The 19,680-nt window shown below is 42.7% G+C and overlaps 3 protein-coding genes across 3 annotated transcripts; all 3 read right to left on the bottom strand.

Moving 5' to 3' along the window:
• Positions 1 to 2,234: 2,234 nt before the first annotated feature.
• Positions 2,235 to 7,999, bottom strand: LOC124695146. The gene is made up of 9 exons (XM_047228035.1): positions 7,822 to 7,999; positions 6,447 to 6,568; positions 6,246 to 6,376; positions 5,911 to 6,067; positions 4,091 to 4,336; positions 3,636 to 3,737; positions 3,472 to 3,522; positions 2,896 to 2,986; positions 2,235 to 2,760 (listed from the first exon to the last, which is right to left on the bottom strand). Exons 1-9 carry the CDS (start codon positions 7,997 to 7,999, stop codon positions 2,606 to 2,608), a joined length of 1,233 nt encoding a protein of 410 aa, XP_047083991.1. The 3' UTR covers positions 2,235 to 2,605.
• Positions 8,000 to 9,427: 1,428 nt separating this feature from the next.
• On the bottom strand, positions 9,428 to 12,887 carry LOC124701906 (RNA-binding protein L-like). Its single transcript, XM_047234004.1, has 7 exons — positions 12,549 to 12,887; positions 11,646 to 12,105; positions 10,611 to 10,666; positions 10,397 to 10,527; positions 10,201 to 10,303; positions 9,928 to 10,110; positions 9,428 to 9,737 (listed from the first exon to the last, which is right to left on the bottom strand). The coding sequence occupies exons 1-7, from the start codon at positions 12,873 to 12,875 to the stop codon at positions 9,735 to 9,737; spliced, it is 1,263 nt and encodes a 420-aa protein (XP_047089960.1). The 5' UTR covers positions 12,876 to 12,887; the 3' UTR covers positions 9,428 to 9,734.
• A 2,395-nt stretch (positions 12,888 to 15,282) lies between these two features.
• Positions 15,283 to 18,765, bottom strand: LOC124701904 (RNA-binding protein L-like). Its single transcript, XM_047234002.1, is given in 7 exon segments — positions 15,283 to 15,510; positions 15,601 to 15,703; positions 15,794 to 15,924; positions 16,006 to 16,061; positions 17,514 to 17,973; positions 18,383 to 18,486; positions 18,489 to 18,765. Coding segments are annotated over 7 exon segments (1,308 nt in total). The 5' UTR covers positions 18,730 to 18,765; the 3' UTR covers positions 15,283 to 15,297.
• Between the last annotated feature and the right edge of the window lie 915 nt (positions 18,766 to 19,680).

The following is a 19,680-nucleotide window of genomic DNA, read 5'->3' on the forward strand; positions in this document are numbered from 1 at the left end:
TACGGCACATCTTCCACTGTCATTCTTCGGATCTACACCTACCAGAATCACGGTCCAAGCTAAAATACTAGATAACTCTAAACTAAAATAGATAATTTAAACACTCACGCAAAATTGGTTAACACCACAGGTGCGGCGTGTCGCCGCGCCCATGCTTCCTAGTAAAAATATATTTGATGATTTATCTTATATATTGACTTTGAACTGTACAAATTAATACTAGGTTTTATCTAAAATCTTGATTGATGATGAAACTTCATGTTGATTTTAACAACATTTATATGTCCTGTTTCAAGGAACGGAGAAAGTACTTCCTCTTCAAACTCAGTGGACGGGAACGAAGTAAGTACTTCCTCTGGATCGATGGTTGCCTTTTCTCCTTGCCTCCTTGGGGGATCCTCCCCTCCACGCTCAGTGGACGGGAACGAAGTAAGTACTTCCTCTGGATCGATGGTTGCCTTTTCTCCTTGCCTCCTTGGGGGATCCTCCCCTCCACGCTCAGTGGACGGGAACGAAGCAAGTACTTCCTTCGGATCGATGGTTGCCTTTTCTCATTGGGGATCCCCTCCAAACTCAGTGGACGGGAACATGTCTTGAGGTGCTTCTTGAACCCGTGGGTCTCTACGACAGCAGCCATCACTTTCGCGGACGCCATAAAGGCTACACATGCCTTCTTGAGCCGTTCGCACTGGTGCTGGACTGCCAACGCTAGTGTGTTGGTGACGGTCTCGGCATCCATCCTCTTGCACAGTTCCTCCTCGCACATGTGCTTCAGCCTATCAATGGCGTACCTATCCGCCGCCACCAGCAAATGCTGCATCACCGGAGCGTTGTAGCCCCCTCCATCGTCGTCGCTGCGCGGCGGCATCGAGTCCGTGTAGATGTAGTGAAGCATCATCTCGAAGATGGTAGGCTCCATGTCCATGACCTCTACGTGCCGCATATCCTTCTCTGCCATCGGACCAAATAACTGCGCTGCAAAGATTGGCGATCGCGCGGCCAGAAGGGACCTGTGCGCGCAGAACTCCTCGCCGCCCACGCTGAACGTGACGTCCGCTCCTCTCCCGTCCCCGAGCATACGCTCGAGGTGGCCGGGAAGCTCCAGCGGCGGAGATTCCTTTCTGACGGTGAGGACGCACCGGATCGTGAAGCAGCCGTCGCCGACGCGCGACATCGATTTCAGCTCTGACCTGTCCGCGAACGGGGCATGGCCCCAACTGTTTGACCCCGGACTCGGATTAAACACCAAGTCGTCGAAGCTGTAGCTGCGTACCTGTTCCTGGACATCCGTCCTCACCAAGCTGAGCGCGAACTTGGCGCTCACACCATTGGCTTGGCCGAGATAGGACAAGTAGCATGAGGCTTGATCGTGGTGATTGTCCGTGTTGCTCCCGTCCGGGTAGAACATGATCTCCCAATCGTAGCCGCCGACTCTGAAGACGGGCGAGGTAACGAACTTGCCGACGCCCATGCCCTTGAGCTCCAGGTAGTTGCTCACCTTGTAATCGAAAGTCGCGGTCACGTGATCCATGATGCATCTCGACGTGATCTCCGGTGAGGTCCAGCTGCTGTCAGCCATGGCGGACGTCTAGGTACGTTCGTATGAGAGCAAACGTGTATGTAGTTAATCGGTCAGAATTTGCACGCGTGCGTCGTAGCAGCATAGGCCTCTTATTTAAGATTGAGACCTAATTAAGGACGTTAATATATATATGAAGTAATGCATGGACTCTTTAAGACCTACGACAATATATAACTGCAGGACTCAAAAGTAATGTATGGACTCTTTTTTTTTAGAATTTGTAATGCATGGACTCTTAATTAAGAAAGGGCCAGCTTGATGTCAAGAATCAGCATCAGCTAACACGTCCCATATTCAGACGCAAAAGGCCTATTCTGTTCGTGATAGGTGATGTGTACTATTCGGTTCACCGGCTCCAGGATCTAACACTTCTTTTCATTGAACATATCTAGGAACGTATCAGGTTATAATGATAATGATTTTGTATCGCTTTCGTATCGTTTGACAACAAATACAAGACCTTAAATTTTGAGATCATTTCTGCTTTGATGTCGTGTACTCCGCAGATAGGACTTGTCATCAATATTATTGAAAACTTTGCGATAATGGATTGTGTAGTGGCTAGACGTGATAATAATAAGAATAGTACTACCAGAATTACACTTGCCACAGAAGATGACATTCATAACAGCAAGATTACACTTTCATGGTGGAAAAACGAAAAAGGCCCTTCACTATCTTACTCTTTTACAATGTTTCATTGTACATACTGCTCCGCAAGGCAAAAGAACAGGTAAAATGTGTTGCCAAGGCACTCAAAGAATTGCTTCAATCTCCTCTCTATTTTCATATCAACTGCTCCCATGAACTCCCCCCAAAAATTAATCCATAACCCACACCGAAGTATGGTTTATAGCAAACGTTGCAAGTCCTCCCAATAAAAAGACGGACAGTGACCAGCAACTAGTAGGTGAATTAACAGGGTAGGAAAAACTGCGAGTCCTCTTAGATGTGTACCCCGAAAGCCAAGGGGTAAGCCAAGATTCTTCCAACGGAAGCGGATAATCAAATTGGTATGACACTTTACATGTATTTGCCTGGAAACATGCTGGTTGCAGAAGGAAGCATGATCAGATGAATGGCCTGGAATGGCTGCACAAGCTGTGCAGGGCTTGGTACCATCATAGGCAGGTTCCCACTTGCCATGACTGCTGGAGCCCCATAGAATGGGCTAGTGCCTGGAGCGTGAACAAAAGATAAGCGGGTATGTTATGAGTGACTGAAATTTAAAAAGACTTTCTCATCAATCGAAAACATCGAGGTTGAAGATTGCAATGTTCACACAAGTCACGATCATGAGTAGGATGTGTTACCTTGAAACTTTTGCAAGCTAGCTTGATATGAGTTCAACAACACAGGACGAGGCCAACCTTGGGAAATAACAGGTGTTCCATGCATAGCATCCTTCAACGAAAACCGAAAAATAGATCAGCCAAAATGAGCAACCGGAAATTTGTGTCCATGCCAGTTTATTATTTAATTCTGCGTGCAGCCCAGTTTTGGTTCAAAATTCTGTGTCCAGTTCAGTTTATGTTTACAGTAAACATCACTTATATGGAGAAAGGTTTGTTACATGGAAGAGCTTTTAAGAAGCTGGCTGGTTAAGAAACTTACAGGAAAACAATCATTTGATTAGCAAGTGATCTGGAACTACAGTTTAAGAGTCTAAGCAACATCAGGGTCACAAACAGTAAAGCCTCAATTGTGGATGCTAATATTTAATTACCTACAGCCAAAGTTTATTGAAGCAGTAAAATGTCTATTTCTAAAAAAATCTCATTTCCAAAGTTGTTCTAGCTAAGACATGCTTCTACAATTCTGCTTGAACCATCCTCCTACTGAAAAAAAAAGATCCACTTGAACCCTTGGTAAAAAAAGCAATGGCTCACCTGAGCAACTGGATGAACATAAACAACAGGACTGAACTTCCCATCAAGCACCTATAATGTACAAATTATAAATGACTGGGTTCAGTTGACTCCCAAATGACAATAGGTTTCAGGTACAATAAATAGACACAAATGAACAGATCTTTTAAATTGCAATTACTTACAGGCTGAGGACTAGGGCTGATATAGGTTGATCCCGTTTGCAAGGGGTGATATGGTGTACCAAGTCTTGCAGGATCTAGCCTGCCCACATTATGCCCCATAATCTGTCATGCAAAAAGTGTAGACAGCATCTATCAGAATTCAGAATAATAATCTATTAGATTTAAAAATGTATGATATACTAAGGCAGCAAACAAGATCAAAGCCAGGTGTATACAGTACATTACAGAACAATAAAACATAGCTAGTATTCAGATAGTGGCTTTTCAGGGTAAGAGCAGAGCTAGACCCAACATAAAGTAAATGCAGAAGTTTGTGCGTACTATCAACTTGATGCTACATGCTGGGCGTAGAAATTAATATATTAAGTCATATTTCACTTGGTATAATATGGTATTAGATCCAACTACAAGATAAAATAATCAGAATCGTACGAGGAGTAAATCGATGTACTTACTGATTGAACATATTGAGGTGAAATGCCAAAGTTTCCAGGAGCCAGGTTATTATAATGAACAACCTTGCTGGGTAGAGATGAACTGCCTGGCAGAGAGTGACTTTGAAATACAGGTATACCAGTTGGAACTCTAGGGACAGAGTTCGAGATATAGTTTGGGTTAACAGGGGGTGCAGCTACATGTACTGGTTTGGTACTTGCCAAAGATGGAGCAAAGACCTTAGCATGTGGATTGAGTTTCGATTCCTGAAATATTGTTTAAAACGACAAATGAGGACAGATAAGAATGAACTGCATGTAATATATACAATGTAGTAGTGAAGATAATAAAGCATTGGAAGGTTATGAAGGCTTGTGAAGACAAGTAAAAAACGGCAGTACTAGTATTAATACATGTACAATGCAAGATACTTTTACATGAGTGCTCAAAGAGAGGCAAAGCACCCATATAAGAGACATCTCCTCGTACAAGTATCACTTTCTGCATGCTTAGGTTGTTGTATTATTATATATAGGCTGTGTGCACAAGCACCTACGACACGTCCGTGCCTATTTAAGCATGAAAAAAGTCCACTTTTGGTCCTTGAATTCTAGTGGAAGTTCACTTTTGGTCCTAGAACTTTTGTTTGGTTCAAAACGGCCCTTAAACTCTAAGAATGGTTCACTTTTAATCCTTACCTCGGTTGAGCTAGGCAATTATCTGCCACGGGTGGCATAAGACTCAAGGCGACGCTGCATGAGCACAGAGGCATGACGATGTTGATAGGCAAAGCAAGCATGCCTTCAAGTGAATTGGGAGAGAGAGAGAGAGAGAGAGAGAGAGAGAGAGAGAGTGTGTGTGTGTGTGTGTGTGTGATATATCGAGCGAGAGACTGGTTCGGGGACGCAAGGGTTTCTATTTTTTCATTAAGATGTTGATTTCGACATCTCAACTAGCTTGGGCTTGGTCTAGTTTAAAAACAATTTGGTTGGCTTATTGTCTCTTCTTTCCATATCAGCGATTTTCTCAATTAAACCAAAAAAGGATGAAAAGTGAACTATTTCGAGAGTTCAAGGCCCGTTCTAACCAAAGATAAATTTTAGGACGAAAAGTGAACTTCCAAGTTCAAGGACGAGAAGTGGACTTTCTTCTTTAAGCATCAATGGTACAACATTAGCACCTATGTACTTGCGGCAAGAAAATACACTTCTTTTACAAAGCACCTGTGTTACACATGCCCTTCAATTTTTCTAAATGTAACTTGTAACAGTGATAATCCAAAATAAGAAATCACTAGTAGTAAGAGCAATACTGGTGAAGAACATTGACCCTCGGCTGAGCATATTTAGGTATCTAACTTTACGGTTTTCCTGGGTCTCGACTGACATTTCTAAGTCTCGCTCAATTCAGAAAAGTGCAACTTCAATTTAGTGAAACATGCAACTTCATTTGTCAGTACACTGAAATTGCACTTTTCTGAATCGAATGAGACTTAGAAAATCTCAATTGACTGAGACATAGCTGGACCTTAACTTTATGACTAGATTCTAATCATTTTCCTTGTAAACCCAGTTTCCTGCAATAATATTACGTTTGGCATGAGAATATCATGTATTTTTTAAATACTAAAAAAACAAAAAAAAAACATTCACAACAGAGCTGACATAACAGATAAACCAGCACAATGTACATATAGTTGAAATAAGAACTCTGTACAGTAAAATAGTATGTTTTAGTCCAAAGGCATCGATCGCATAAGGTGAGTTGAAATAAGAACTCTGTACAGTTAGGTAAGAAGTAGACTAACTTGTTGCTGTCAGAGCATACCAAAGGAACTCACCTTAGTAGTGCTTTTGCTTGACAAGACAACTTTAGTAGATGAATTGTTGACTGGTTCAGATGTTTTAACATCTGAAGAACTAGAGTTAATACTTGGAGCAATTTTCCCAATGGAGATATCACTATTCTGACACTGCCTGCTGCACTTCTCAACCTGTCTGTGACAGAAATAGCATTAATAAAGGTCAAAAATGAATAGGATATAGTAAAAATAAGTAGAATAGATTGCTTGAAATCTTGAAATGTATATTTTGAACCAGAACCATGCAATCATGAGTCATGCATATGACAAAACGTGGGTCTGAATAACATAAAATAGTTGAAATGAGAACATACTTTGATGGAGACACAATTACAGACCCGGATGCTTTTGGATCTTTCAAATGTGAAGTTTGTGGCTCCAATGATGCTGCCATCACACCACAAGCAGTACTTTTAGCAACATCTTTAGTAGCAAGGGAAAAATCCTGAAAAAACAACAGTTCATAAACTCCCAAGGCAATGTGTTTCATTATACGCTAAATGCATTAAACCTACCTTTGCGATCACTTGAACAAGATCATCTGGACAAACAATGAGAGTATCCACAAAAGCTCCCAGAGATAGATTGGCATCGTCCTTCCCATTCACAATCTTCCGTGCTTTCTTTAGCACAACACCTGCTCAACAGAAATCCATCAGTCCAATTCTTTCTCCCGCGAAAACTCAAAGCTGTTCTCTGAAATCAAACAGTACAGAAATTATAATGCCCAAAACTCTGAAGTCGGAACAATATAAGCAGAAGCACTAGGTGAACTCAAACTACAGGAACAAAAGAACAAAGGGAGTTCAGATATCACAGCAGAAACTACACAAGATCAAGGCTAATCCAGAGACACTGCACATGATCTGCCAAGGAAAAGGTACAATTTCTAGAGAACTTACAGCAGATCCAAAACAAGCACGAATCAGCCTGCATAAAAGGAGTAACAATATACTAATGTTCGTTCCCCCAAGGTGAAAATTCTACTGTAATTGCTTTTCTGCGGATAAAAATACATTACTCCTCTGAAACTCACCACGAGGCACATAATCACAGCTCAAATCTAGAGATAAACCAATATTTTAAGTTAACTACTGCAATCCCTTCATAATACCCAATCATAACAATTAGCTACGTACTACAGTCTACAATTGGATAACACAATGAAGGATAACCGCTTGATCCCACAACGAAAGCATAGTTGCCGATACGTGTAGACAAAATAAAAGCAACATACAGGTGGAACTTCATCCCTCAATCGACACTAATGGCTCCGATGTAATCCAACGGAATGCAGCAACGTGACTTGAGACCAGAAAGTAAATCAAAAACGGTGCCCTGTGATCTCGACAACGTACATTTGAATCGACCCCAAATGCTCAAAAGATCACCAAAACGACGCTTCAAACTAAACTCACGACGTGGACGGTACAGGATGGGAGGATGGTGAAGGAACGTAATGCTACTAACTAAAATTTCATTGCATGAACCAGGGTAGCTCGAAGGAATCCGGATACAATTTCCAGGACAATTTCCTACCGAACGAGACGTACCGAGATCTCGGCCGGCGGCCGCCGGAGAGCGCGACGCACATGGCCGCATCAGAGAAGAGGAACAGCACACGCCGATCTCCACCACCCGGCCCAAATCCACGACAACATCGATTAAAACTAGCAAGACGGCGGCCGCCGCCGACCACGGCCACACAACGAACACGCAGATCGCAAACGCATTCTAAGAAAAAACAGAGGAGAGCAACCAAGTTGCCTCGCGGCATCCACTGCGTCCACCCAACAGCCGGATCACGGGACCGGGCCCCGTTCCCATGATCCCCGAACCCAGCGGCACACCTACGGGAACCAACGAGGAGGAGGAAGGGCGGGCGCGTACCGTATCCGGCGTCGAGGGAGGCGGCGTGAAAGACGCCGGCGTAGGCGGATCCGTCGCGGACCTGCACCTCGACGGGCAGGCCGACCATGCAGACCGTGGCGAGCAGCAGCGCCTCGCAGACCGCGGGCGGCGGCGCGGCCGCCGCCGGCGCCGCCTTGGCCTTTTTGGGGCGGGCCATGGGTGGAGAGGAAGAGGGGAGGCGACGAGCCGGGCGGAAAGGCGAGGCGACAAAGCGGAGAGGAAAGGACCCAGCGTGCGTGCGCGGCCGTGTCACGACGGGTCGTCCGGTCGGTTCGGAATGGGGACAGAGTCCGACCGGTCGGACTCGTGACGCGATCGGGTCGGGCGCGTATCTCAAAGCGCCCTGCCTGATGGCGAGGAATCTCTGGCTGTACGTACAGGTGCTACAGCGCATGTCTCGAATTATGGCTGCCTTTCTCGTCAGCTTTGTCGCCTTGCACTTGCAGAGGGCATCTCTGCGGAGTACTCTTTTCCGGTACGATCGGAATGCTTTCCGGTGCAATCGTCGTTCGTCGACGATCTGTTTTCCGGTAGAATCGTCGACCGTGGGAATTTTATTATTCTCTTTATTATTATAATTGCAAATACAAATACACAATGCTAGGCATCCCCAAGATCAATTTTTTTTGCTCCTCTAAGATTCCAAATCTCGCTTTTGTGCTATATATAATGTACCAAATAGCAAAAAAAAAAAACTTTTAAAATCTATTTCCAACTAAATCTCTACTTTTGTTTCCAAAATAAACACCAATGTAGCAAAACTAACTCGACCGTCGAATAAAGTAATTCAACATAAAATACACATCTTAGCAAAAACCTCACCGAGACCATTGTAGACCACCTACCAAACATATTATGTTATTGTAGCAAAAATAAAAAACTGCAATTGCAGCAAAACCGATCTGATTGGAGACCTCTCTAAAGATAATGTCACCGGAGATCTTGAATCGAAACAATTATACTATTATTATAGCAAAAATCGCATAGCAAATGTAGCAAAGCCTGATTTCGTAGACTAGCTAGAGACATGGCAGCAATAAAGTAAAAAAAATATTATAGCAAAATCACATAACAAATGTAGAAAAACAGATTTCGTTGGAGACATTGTAGCAAACAATTTATATTTATTCCATCCCACCAAGGTTGTCTGAAATTTGTCAAGATTTAGATGTATTTAGATGTTATATAGTATCTAGATACATCTAAGATTTAACAACCTCGGACAATCTTCATGGGGCAGAGGGAGTACTATATTAGTATAACCACAAAACAATTTGTAGCGAAAAAATATTGTATAGCATCACAGGTTGAGGCCATGGCCAAGGGAGAGGTTCCCATGGGAGGCAGTGCACTCGCGGAGGTAGTGGACGGTGCCGGGGTGGCTTGCAGAGGTGGTGGCCATGGCAGCTCCGCATCCCTGCGCCTCGCCAGGGACCTAGCCTGGAACTCATTATACTCTTCATCTCTCATAGCCCAGAAACACAGCACATGCAGCCATGACCTGATAATGCTATCAAAAACAAAGCAGAGGTGTGCCTGTGATAAAAAGGAGAATCCAAGACCACAAAGCAACAGCAAAAAAAAATTGCAACAGGAAATGACCAGTTCAATAGTATATAATTTATAAAGCATAACACAACAGTAATAATAAAATAACAGTACATCAGGAGAGTTGGGTTGGTCAAACAAAGCATGTTTTCCAGTACATGTCTCGAGAACCGAAATGGGGCAGCAGGGAAAAGCTCTTCATAATACAACGCATAGAATGAAGCTCGCCAGCAGGCAACACCAAAATCCGAAGTCCAGAAACCATCTCTCTCTCTATTGACAGGCGCTAGATCATAGCTCGACAGTGCCGCACTGAAATGGGGGTTCTGCTGTTTTGACAGAGATCACTGGAAAAGGAAAAGACAGTGCAGTTTTAGATTAGTACAAGTAGAGGTTATATGGCCACTCGTGTTGACGTGTCGGAATCATGCCAATGGACTACAGAGGAGAATACCCATCTGTGTTGGAGTAGAATACAATGTTAAGTTCAAATTTCCTAGAACTAAGATGAGGTTGATAAATGATGAGGAACTTCACCTGTTGAGGTGGCTGCTGCCCTGCTGGTTGTTGGTAGTTCGGATAGCCAGGGTAAGCCCCATAACCGTACATGTTAGGGTCTTGAGGTTGTGCATATCCACTATAACCTTGTCCATAGCCAGCATAGTAACCACCGGCAGCAGCACCAGCACCTGCACCCCACTGGTTGGATTCCTGCTGAGGCTGAAAATGTTGACAGCTCATAATGTTACCAACTTTAGCACTAGCATACAACTCAGACAGGATAGCAATTTAAAATATGCAAGAGATTACCTGAGTCTGCTTGTTCGAAGGGCTTCGTCCCCATGAAAGCCTCACATTCTGCCCACCAATCAAGGTACCTTGCAGCAATTGCAGTGCTTGCTCAGCAGAAGGCCTGAGTACACGGTGACAAGAGTAGCTTAGAAGGAATGTACTTCAAAAATACACACACAAGGAACAACCATAGCATTCAACAAATAAAACTAACCTGTTACTGAACTGAACAAAACCACATCTCTTTCCAACAGGAATCTTGACATGGATGACTTCCCCAAAAGGAGCAAAAACTAGTTTCAAGGCATCTTCAGTGACGTTGGGATCAAGGCCACCGACGAATATCTGAGACAAAAGAAACCAAAACGTCAAACAAAAAATTGAAAAACAGCTAAGTGTTATACAGAAAAGTAGAACTAAGAACGCACGGTGGTATTGTTAGGATCATTGTCAGACTGAGCTCCTTGAGTATTTGTATTTGGTACTGTAAATGAAAGCAAAAAAGTGAAGGAAATACATTGTAAGACTTGATAAATATAAAAAGTAAACATGAATGCATATCATGCAAGAGACACACAAAGTTCTAATGACAAATATAACATTGTGACTAAAGCATTGGAAAGGATAAATAAGGAATCATCGATTATCTCTCGGTGCATGTAATTAGCAATTCTCTTGATGAATGAAGAAACCAAAGGTCTGCATGGCAATTTACTTTGCATGTGTGCATTCCTGATTGAGCATTGGCCATAACTTTTATATACAAAGGAAAGAGGTTCTAAAGATAGACGTATATATTCGGCATATAGGTAATCAGGAAAACAATGAACAAACCAGAAACAGACTTCAAATTTAGAACATGAATGATTTACAGTTGATCTAAATGAGGCAACACATTATGCAAGAAATGTAACACCTCAACTCGATTGGTACAGCACCTATAGGAAGGAAGACTGTTGGATGCTGTTTCCAGATAGCATTAGAATAATTTGTTCTCTCCATATGTCCCATAATATAAGACTTTATCACCAATACTCTCCTCATGTCCATATGTCCGTAATATAAGACGTTATTACAACCTGATAACTTGCCAGACATATGTCCCGTAATATAATACGTTATTACAACCTGATAACTTGCCAGACGTGAGGAGAGTATTGATAATAACGCCTTATATTACAGGACAGAGGGAGTAGTATTATTCTATTCTGCGTTAAATAATCTAAATTCATGCAAGGGACCATTATTATACTGATGAAGAATGTCTTCTTGCAGAAAAAAGGTAGAACATATGTTCGATTGTTCAGAATAATAAACCAAGTAAAAGAACAAGAAAAATATAAAAGAAGGGAAAGGCACCCTCAAGCATAACAATCAGGTAGCCATGAGAAATAGCTGTATAAATGTCATAGCAAAAGGCTAATGCAGCGACATGAGGGCAACATGAGATTGATAACATTTACCTCTCTCCTGAACGCCAGTTGTTTTTTTATTTGCTGCTGGACCAATGCGCATAGGTCTGGAAGAACAAGGCATCCCATTCATTTCAGTCATTGCACGAGCTTGCTCTGCAGGATCGCCAAACTTGACAAAACCATAACCCTTTGGACGCATTGTCATTTTATCTGTTACAACTTTTGCGCCCTTCACTGAAGGGTAATGGACCCTGAATGTCTCTTGTAGCATGTAGTCTGTAACATCTGCAGCAAGATCCCCAACAAAAATTGTATAATCAGGGCTATCATCACGCTTTTCACCAGCACTGGCCCAATTCAGCCTGTATTGCATCTCAACATTTGGCATCATTTGCCCATTGAATGTTGTAAGCACTCGCTCAGCGGCTGCATGGCTTACAAACTCAACAAAGCCATAACCCTGAAGCTGTCCAGTTAGCTTGTCACGGATAAGCTTCACAGACTGTACCTGTAAATTGACACAAAAAAACTCAGATTGGTAAATTCACATCTGTTGTTACATGGTCTAGAAACATTCAAACCCATGTGCAGAAGACACAATTGTCCTTGCAACATCATACAAATCGTAACAAAACTCATAACTGCTGAAGAATAACAGCTAATTCAGCTAGAGCATGAAAAAAAAGTTAGAAAAATAATCGCCACAAAATAACTAACCCCCTGGAGCTCAATTCTCTAGAGCTCAATTTATTAAGCAGCTCTACCATCACAACTAAATCCTTCGTCACCCAAACCTTAAATCTTATTTTGAGGGAACCAAAACCTTAAATCTAGATAAACGACGCGTACATCCACGAATTCTAGGACAAGCGCAATCCAAACACAGCGCAACTGTACCTCGCATCAGACCGAGCGAGGAGAACAAATCTAGAGTCAGATCGGGATGCATACCTCCCCGGTGCTCGCGAAGCAGCCGTAGACGTAGTTCTCGTCCATCCAATACTGGAGATCCCCGATCCAGAGCGTCCTCACCTCGTCCGCCGCCGCGGGGGCGGCCGGAGCCTGCGGCGCAGCGTAGTACTGCTGCGGAGCAGGCACCTGCGCGTAGGGCGCCGCCTGTGGAGGCGGCTGGCCCCACATCGCATGCGGCTGCTGCGGCGGGGGCTGCGCGTACTGGGGCATCGGCGGCGGGATCGCGCCCCAGTGCGGCGGCTGCCCGGTGGCGCCTTGCGGAGGCATGCCGGGGTGCGGCTGCGACGGCGGGGGCTGCTGCATCATGGCGAGAGACCGTAACCCTAGAGAGAGAGAGAGAGAAAGAGAGAGAGACGGGGGAGAAGAGGATATGGAAATTTCAGGATTGCGATTTGTACACGGAGGCTTTGGAGTTTGGACCTATATTGGATTCAAATGATTTTACTGTAGGAGTAATAGAAACTCTGAAGTATTCGAATTCTTATATACTCTCTTCTTTCTAAAAAAAAGCTTTGTAACTTTTTTTCTAAATACAGATGAATCTATAGCTAAAATATGTCTATATACCTCTAAATAAAGTTTAGAAACTTTTTTTAGCAATGGAGGGAGTAAAACAATTAAGCGTGTACCTGCAACAAATTCGCTCAACAATATTTTTTGTTACGTGTGGCGAGTTCGATCACCCTTTCACTTGTCTTATTGTCTGACGATACTAGTAGCTAGAATACTTGATGCAGTATCTCATGTCGTTATCCTCTAATCCACGCAAAGGGAAAGATCGTTCCTCCCACCAACGCAAGCGGCCATCAACACTAGTCACCACCCGGCAACAACTATTCATTGTCTCATCGCCATAAAGTTTTTATGTGAGTTTCTTTCAAGTTGATGGTATAAAACCCATGAGCAGCTCAACTAACGTTTTAAGAACTATGTAATCATATATCATGGTAACACATGGTGCATTTGATAGCAAAATGTTTTAGAAACTATTCTAACAATATTATGGTTTCTAAGAATAGTGTGGCTTTATTTGTTAATTAATTAATTTTGGGGGTGCGGTGTTTAGTTTTAGAAAAACTTCAATACTTTATACCATGGTATTAGCAAAAGTTATAGTTTTATTTTGCATATAGTAGGGAAATATAGATCTACTGATCTTTGAATGTCATAACAAAAAACATAGAACACAAAAGTTATGTAAAATAGTGATGAAGGTACTTCTTAAAAAATTTAAACGATCAACTATGTGCGATGAATTTGTTAGGATTCACCTTAAAAAGCTCCAAACATCAACGTGAAACTAAACTTTGAAAAATCAACCAAACTACGAACCGATTGTGGGAATGAAATTACAACATTGATGTACATCTTTTTGAGGAGTGCTTACCTCGCATCAAGGCATGGTTTGTATGATAGATTAGATGGGACTAAATTTAAATAGATTAGATAAACATAAACACCTCCATAGAGTTACTTGCCAAGGAAGATCCTTTTTACACTCGCTAGAAGTTAGTCCTGAAAAAATCGCCGGTTTGAGTGTTCCTCCCTATTAGAGTCTTTTGATTGCTTTATGTGTACAGATATCTTTTTACACGCGAAACCAAATGGGCCAAAGTTGGGAACCTGATTGGAAATTTGTAGGCAACCAAAAGGCCCAAGTGCATGCATCGCCTTTGTTATGCTTTTGACATACGGAATATCTACGCTTGTTATAATCTGATCGGAGAGTCAAGTTTTATCCATGACAAAACATTTTTCCTTCGGAAACCAACAAATTTATTTTTCTTTTCATTAATATATGATGCGCTAAGTGCTTATTTTTCTTAAGAAAATCACAAGCATAGGGGGCGCAACCCCTGCTCGTCTCACCTTGTCTACGTCCCTGCCAGTTGTTGTGTCGCATCGAATGGCTTTGGCTATCGGTGGCATTACTATGGTATGGGCATCGCATGTGTTTTCGTACTACAAGATCATATATATGGGGCTACGGCTCTAGCGGCTCAGTCTAGAGAGAAGACTGTTAATCCACTAGCCAGTACAAATTACCGCTCCAGATCATGATGAGATTTTCTTTCATTGCCGTCATAATAAAAATGACCAATTCTTTTGCCTTTTTCACAAATATACTTTTCATTTATTACCCAAACAAGTTTTGTCCGAGAGCAAGGCATTTTTCACTTAAAATACCTGAGCCAAGGTGTTAACCAAACCAGGCGAGGAACCAAATGCGAAGGAGCACGGACGGGAACTCAAACAAACTGGGTTGTCTAATGAAAGATAATCCAATACAAAAGTAACAAAAAAGAAGGAACAGGAAATAGCCGGTACAATATTATAGCATAATTCAACAGCAGATCACAATAATAAGTATAGAAATAAGGAGAGGGCGAACAAAGCATGTTTTCCGGTGCATATCTGCAGAATCACGATGGAACAGTTCATAATACAGCGAGAATAAACCTTGCCCAGGGGCAATCAAAATCTGGAGTCTAGGTACCGTCTCTCTATTGACAAGGGCTTGATATAGCTTGACAGTGACTTGAAATGGGTTCCGGTGTGTCTCCACAACCCAACAGACATCACTGCAAAAAATATGACAAAAACATGGCACAGCTTTAGATTAGTCAGTAAAAGTCATGGTTATCACTGCTATTGACATGTTGGAATCGTGCTGAAATAGAATTCAGTGTTGAATTTGCAACTCTCTAGAGCTAGATATGCACTAAGATCAATCTAGGAACTTCACCTGCTGTTGTGGTGGCTGCTGCGCCGCTGCTGGTTGCTGGTAATTGGGGTACCCTGCATAAGCTCCATAACCATACATGTTAGGGTCTTGAGGTTGTGCATAACCGCCACCATAAGCCTCATAACCTTGTCCATAGCCACCATAGTAACCACCAGCACCAGCAGCTGCCCCCCACTGGTTGGATTCCTGCTGCGGCTGAAGATGTTTAAAGATCACAATGTTACTTACTTTAGATAGAATAAACAACATGTACAGGAAAGAACTTTCAGTATGCGATAAATTGACCTGAGCCTGTTTATTCGAAGGGCTTCGTCCCCATGAAAGCCTTGCATTCTGCCCACCAATCAAGGTCCCTTGCAGCATTTGAAGAGCTTGCTCAGCAGAAGGCCTGGATAGGTATTGAGAAGAGTATCTTAGAATAAAGTATTTTAGACATGTGCAGAAGGGAACAAATAAGGAATCAGTAAATAACATCAACCTGTTAGCAAACTGGACAAAACCACATCTCTTTCCAACAGGAATCTTGACATGGACAACTTCCCCATAAGGAGTAAAAACTTGTTTCAAGGCATCTTCGCTGACGTTGGGGTCAAGGCCACCAACAAATATCTGAGCTCAAACAGACTAAGAAGTCAACAAAAAACTGAAAATCAATTAAGATGGTACAGAAAAGTAGAACTAAGAACGCACGGTGGTATTGCTAGGATCATTGTCGGACTGAGCTCCTTGAGTATTTGTATTTGGTACTGTAAATGAAAGCAAAAAGTGAAGAAAATACAATGTAAGACTTGTAAAGTATCAAAGGGTAAACATGAATGCTATCATGCAGGAGTTTTCATCAAAATAGTAACATACACTACACAGTGATATTCAAACAGATCAAGACATTTTACACCATATACAATGAGAACAGTAGCAGGAAACTGGGAGCAACTACATTGTCTCAACAAACAAGAAGAAGTGGTTAGGTTAAAATACACTAGACAGTATTATTCAAGTGGATCCAATACATTTTACATCATATCATTAAGAAGAATAGCAAGCACCACAGAAGCAAATTGAGAGTAACAAAATTGGCTTGGCAAACAAGAAGAAACATGTCTTAAGGGTAGTATTATATTTAATAAGTAAATATGAAGCCAAAAGGCGCCAGGCTGAACGTGAGCCGAATAGACACTATACATAGATGCCAAATTGCATTACCAAATTAAAAATGCAATAAAGTGGCCAAATATTGCTAGTAAGACAATAAGTCAATACAGATCAAAATATAAGTTAATATATTCATAGCAAGGATAAGCATAAACCTACTTACAGTGCTATGTGCAGAAAACATCAAAACAGGCTAGGTTTATAACATAAAATATTGAACATAGTGAACTGCTTAAGATTTGAAATCACAAGCGAAATGGAAAGATGTAGCTAAAACTGTCATACTGCAAAAAGTAAGTTTGCAAGGCAGCATAAACATTTAGTTCAAATGATAAAGATGACATGGTGACTGGAAAATGGCAATGAAGACAAATAAAAAATTACTAGCAAAACGCAATTACAAATTAAACCCAAAAGGTAACAAAGAATTACTGACAAAAGGTCATGTTGTTTGGTTATATATGAAATTCACTTTGCAAAAGGGAATCAATCACTATAAAGTCAGCAGTAAAAAAACAGACCAAAGTTTATTACACACAAATAAAATGTGCTGCAAAGATATATACATATAAATGCAATAGATCCTGCAGTAACCAGGAGAATGACATAAACAGAAGAACCAGAAATGGATTTCAAATTTAGGACATAAATGATTTACACTGACCTAAATGAGGCCACACATTACACAAGAAATGTCACGGCTCAAGTCAATTCCAGGGTTCCTATATGAAGAGAGCCTGTTGACATCCTGCTTCCAGATAACATGAGTTTCATGAGTGTACTGTTTTCTATTGTTCTAATTCTATTGCATTAAATGATCCAAATTCACGAAGGGGGATTATAATAATGAAGATTGCCTTTTTCATAAGAAGGTTAAGACTTGATATCAATTTGTTCTGACACAAACAAGTAAAACAGCAAGATAAAAATCACAGAAGGTAAAGGCACCCACAGCTACAAGCATAGTAATCAGATACCAATAAGAAGCAACTAATGTATGTGATAGCAAATAACAATTGCAGGGACATGTCATTGACAATATTTACCTCTCTCCTGAACACCAGTTGTTTTTCTATTTGCTGCTGGACCAATGCGCATAGGTCGGGAAGAACAAGGCATTCCATTCATTTCAGTCATTGCGCGAGCTTGCTCTGTAGGATCACCAAACTTGACAAATCCATAACCCTTTGAGCGCATTGTCATTTTATCAGTCACAACTTTGGCGCCCTTCACCGAAGGGTAATGGACCCTAAATGTCTCCTGTAACATGTAGTCTGTAACATCTGCTGCCAGATCCCCAACAAAAATTGTGTAATCTGGGGTATCATCACGTTTTTCACCAGCACTGGCCCAGTTGAGTCTGTATGCCATCTCGACATTTGGCATCATTTGTCCATTGAATGTTGTAAGAACTCGTTCAGCGGCTGCATGGCTTACAAACTCAACAAAGCCATAACCCTGAAGTTGCCCAGTTTGCTTGTCACGGATAAGCTTCACAGCCTGAACCTGCGAAGTTAAAGCAAAGATCGTATTAAGCAACTTTGCATGTATGTTACATGGTCTGCAGAACCTCCACACCAACGTTAGGCGTTAGCTAGAGATGTTTCAGAAGAGACTTGCAGTCATACCATCATACAATCGTACTGAGATACATTTAACTGCTCAATAATCACAGCTAAATCAACTAGAGCTTTGTTTTTTTTTTTTTTGTTAGAAAAAAAAATCGTCACAGAGTAACAAGTAATTTCCTCGAGCAATATTCCTTAGCGGTTCTACTAACAAAACAAAACCACCCTAAACCTTACAGTTCGACGCATTAGAAACAGGGACAGGCACATCCACTAATTCGGGGACAAGCGCGACCAAAATTAGGCGCGACGGAAGAAGAAATCTCGCATCAGATCGGGACACATACCTCCCCGGTGGCCGCGAAGCAGCCGTAGATGTAGTTCTCGTCCATCCAGTACTGCAGGTCCCCGATCCAGAGCGTTTTCACCTCGTCCGCCGACGCGGGGCGGCCGGAGGAGCCTGCGGCGCGGCATAGTACTGCTGCGGAGCAGGCACCTGCCCGTAGGGCGCCGTCTGTGGCGGCGGCTGGCCCCACATCTGCTGCTGCGGTGGCGGCGGCTGCGCGTACTGCGGCGGGGGCTGCCCGTACTGCGGCATCGGCGGCGGGATCGCGCCCCAGTGCGGCGGCTGCCCGGTCGCGCCCTGCGGAGGCATGCCGGGCTGCGGCTGCGACGGCGGGGGCTGCTGCATCATGGCGAGAGACCGTAACCCTAGAGAGAGAGAGGGGAGACGGGACGGGAGAGGAGATGGGGATTTCAGGGTTGAGATTTGTCCGTGCAGAAAGAAATCTTCTTATTACCCGTGCACATCTCGACCTGGTGTCCAGTGTCCTTGTCCATCTCTTCCGAATATTTCAGAAGCATACCCCGCCCGTTTCACCGGGAATTTCTTCGATAACTCTATTTTGTAAAAAAGTGAAAGAGTATAAGTTAATTGGAATATGATATTATTTGTTGAAACATGCAGGATGCGTAAATATTCAAAACGCTAACTTAAAAGAACCAACTTAAAATGGTTATATAGTTGACGGCTAAAAGTTGATGATGTGAATAATTGGATGACTTAAAAAAAAGATGATGTGGCTTGCATGTAGAGTATTAATGAATGTTAGTGGGGGACGACATGGATAATTGGATGGCTAATAGAATGAATGATGTGGATAGCTTGCATGTTGGGATAGACAACTTAAATAACCTTATCGTGGTTTTGCTTTATAAAAGATATAGATTACTACCTCCGTTCTGTAAGAGCATCTCCATCGTCGGCTCCGATAACGCCCGATAGCATTTTGGGAGTCCGGCATCTAAAATTGGCTCGCACCGGCGCGTCCCAAATAATATCGGTGTTTTTTCGAATAGAAGCGCCGGCAACCCCGTACCGGCCCCTACGCGAAGGGCGTGAATCGGGTGCGTCGGTGCCTCGCGAGACGACAGTTTTCACGGGTGGGACGCCTTGTCAGCGAGAGGACGCGACGGTTCACATCAGAAACGACGCGGGAAGGTTGGTCGTCAGCGTTAATGGTCTCCCACGCGAAAACCTAAGCGGCGACGAGGGTGGCGACTAGCCACGCGACGTCTACCCACCTTCCCCACGCACCTTCAATGTGCGTCCCCCGCCTCCCTTAAAACCCTACCGGCATGCACT

This window comes from Lolium rigidum, chromosome 3 (assembly GCF_022539505.1).
Source record: "Lolium rigidum isolate FL_2022 chromosome 3, APGP_CSIRO_Lrig_0.1, whole genome shotgun sequence".
Taxonomy (NCBI): Eukaryota; Viridiplantae; Streptophyta; class Magnoliopsida; order Poales; family Poaceae; genus Lolium; species Lolium rigidum.

Coding starts and splice junctions, on each gene's coding strand:
- LOC124695146 (XM_047228035.1), bottom strand. CDS start 7,999: ATGGCCCGCCCCAAAAAGGCCAAGGCGGCGCCGGCGGCGGCCGCGCCG. Junction 4,337..5,910: donor CAAGCAAAAGCACTACTAAG/GTGAGTTCCTTT, acceptor ACAATATTTCAG/GAATCGAAACTCAATCCACA. Junction 2,761..2,895: donor TAGCTTGCAAAAGTTTCAAG/GTAACACATCCT, acceptor TTCACGCTCCAG/GCACTAGCCCATTCTATGGG.
- LOC124701906 (XM_047234004.1), bottom strand. CDS start 12,875: ATGATGCAGCAGCCCCCGCCGTCGCAGCCGCACCCCGGCATGCCTCCG. Junction 10,667..11,645: donor AACTGGCGTTCAGGAGAGAG/GTAAATGTTATC, acceptor TTTCATTTACAG/TACCAAATACAAATACTCAA. Junction 10,111..10,200: donor CTTCGAACAAGCAGACTCAG/GTAATCTCTTGC, acceptor CAACATTTTCAG/CCTCAGCAGGAATCCAACCA.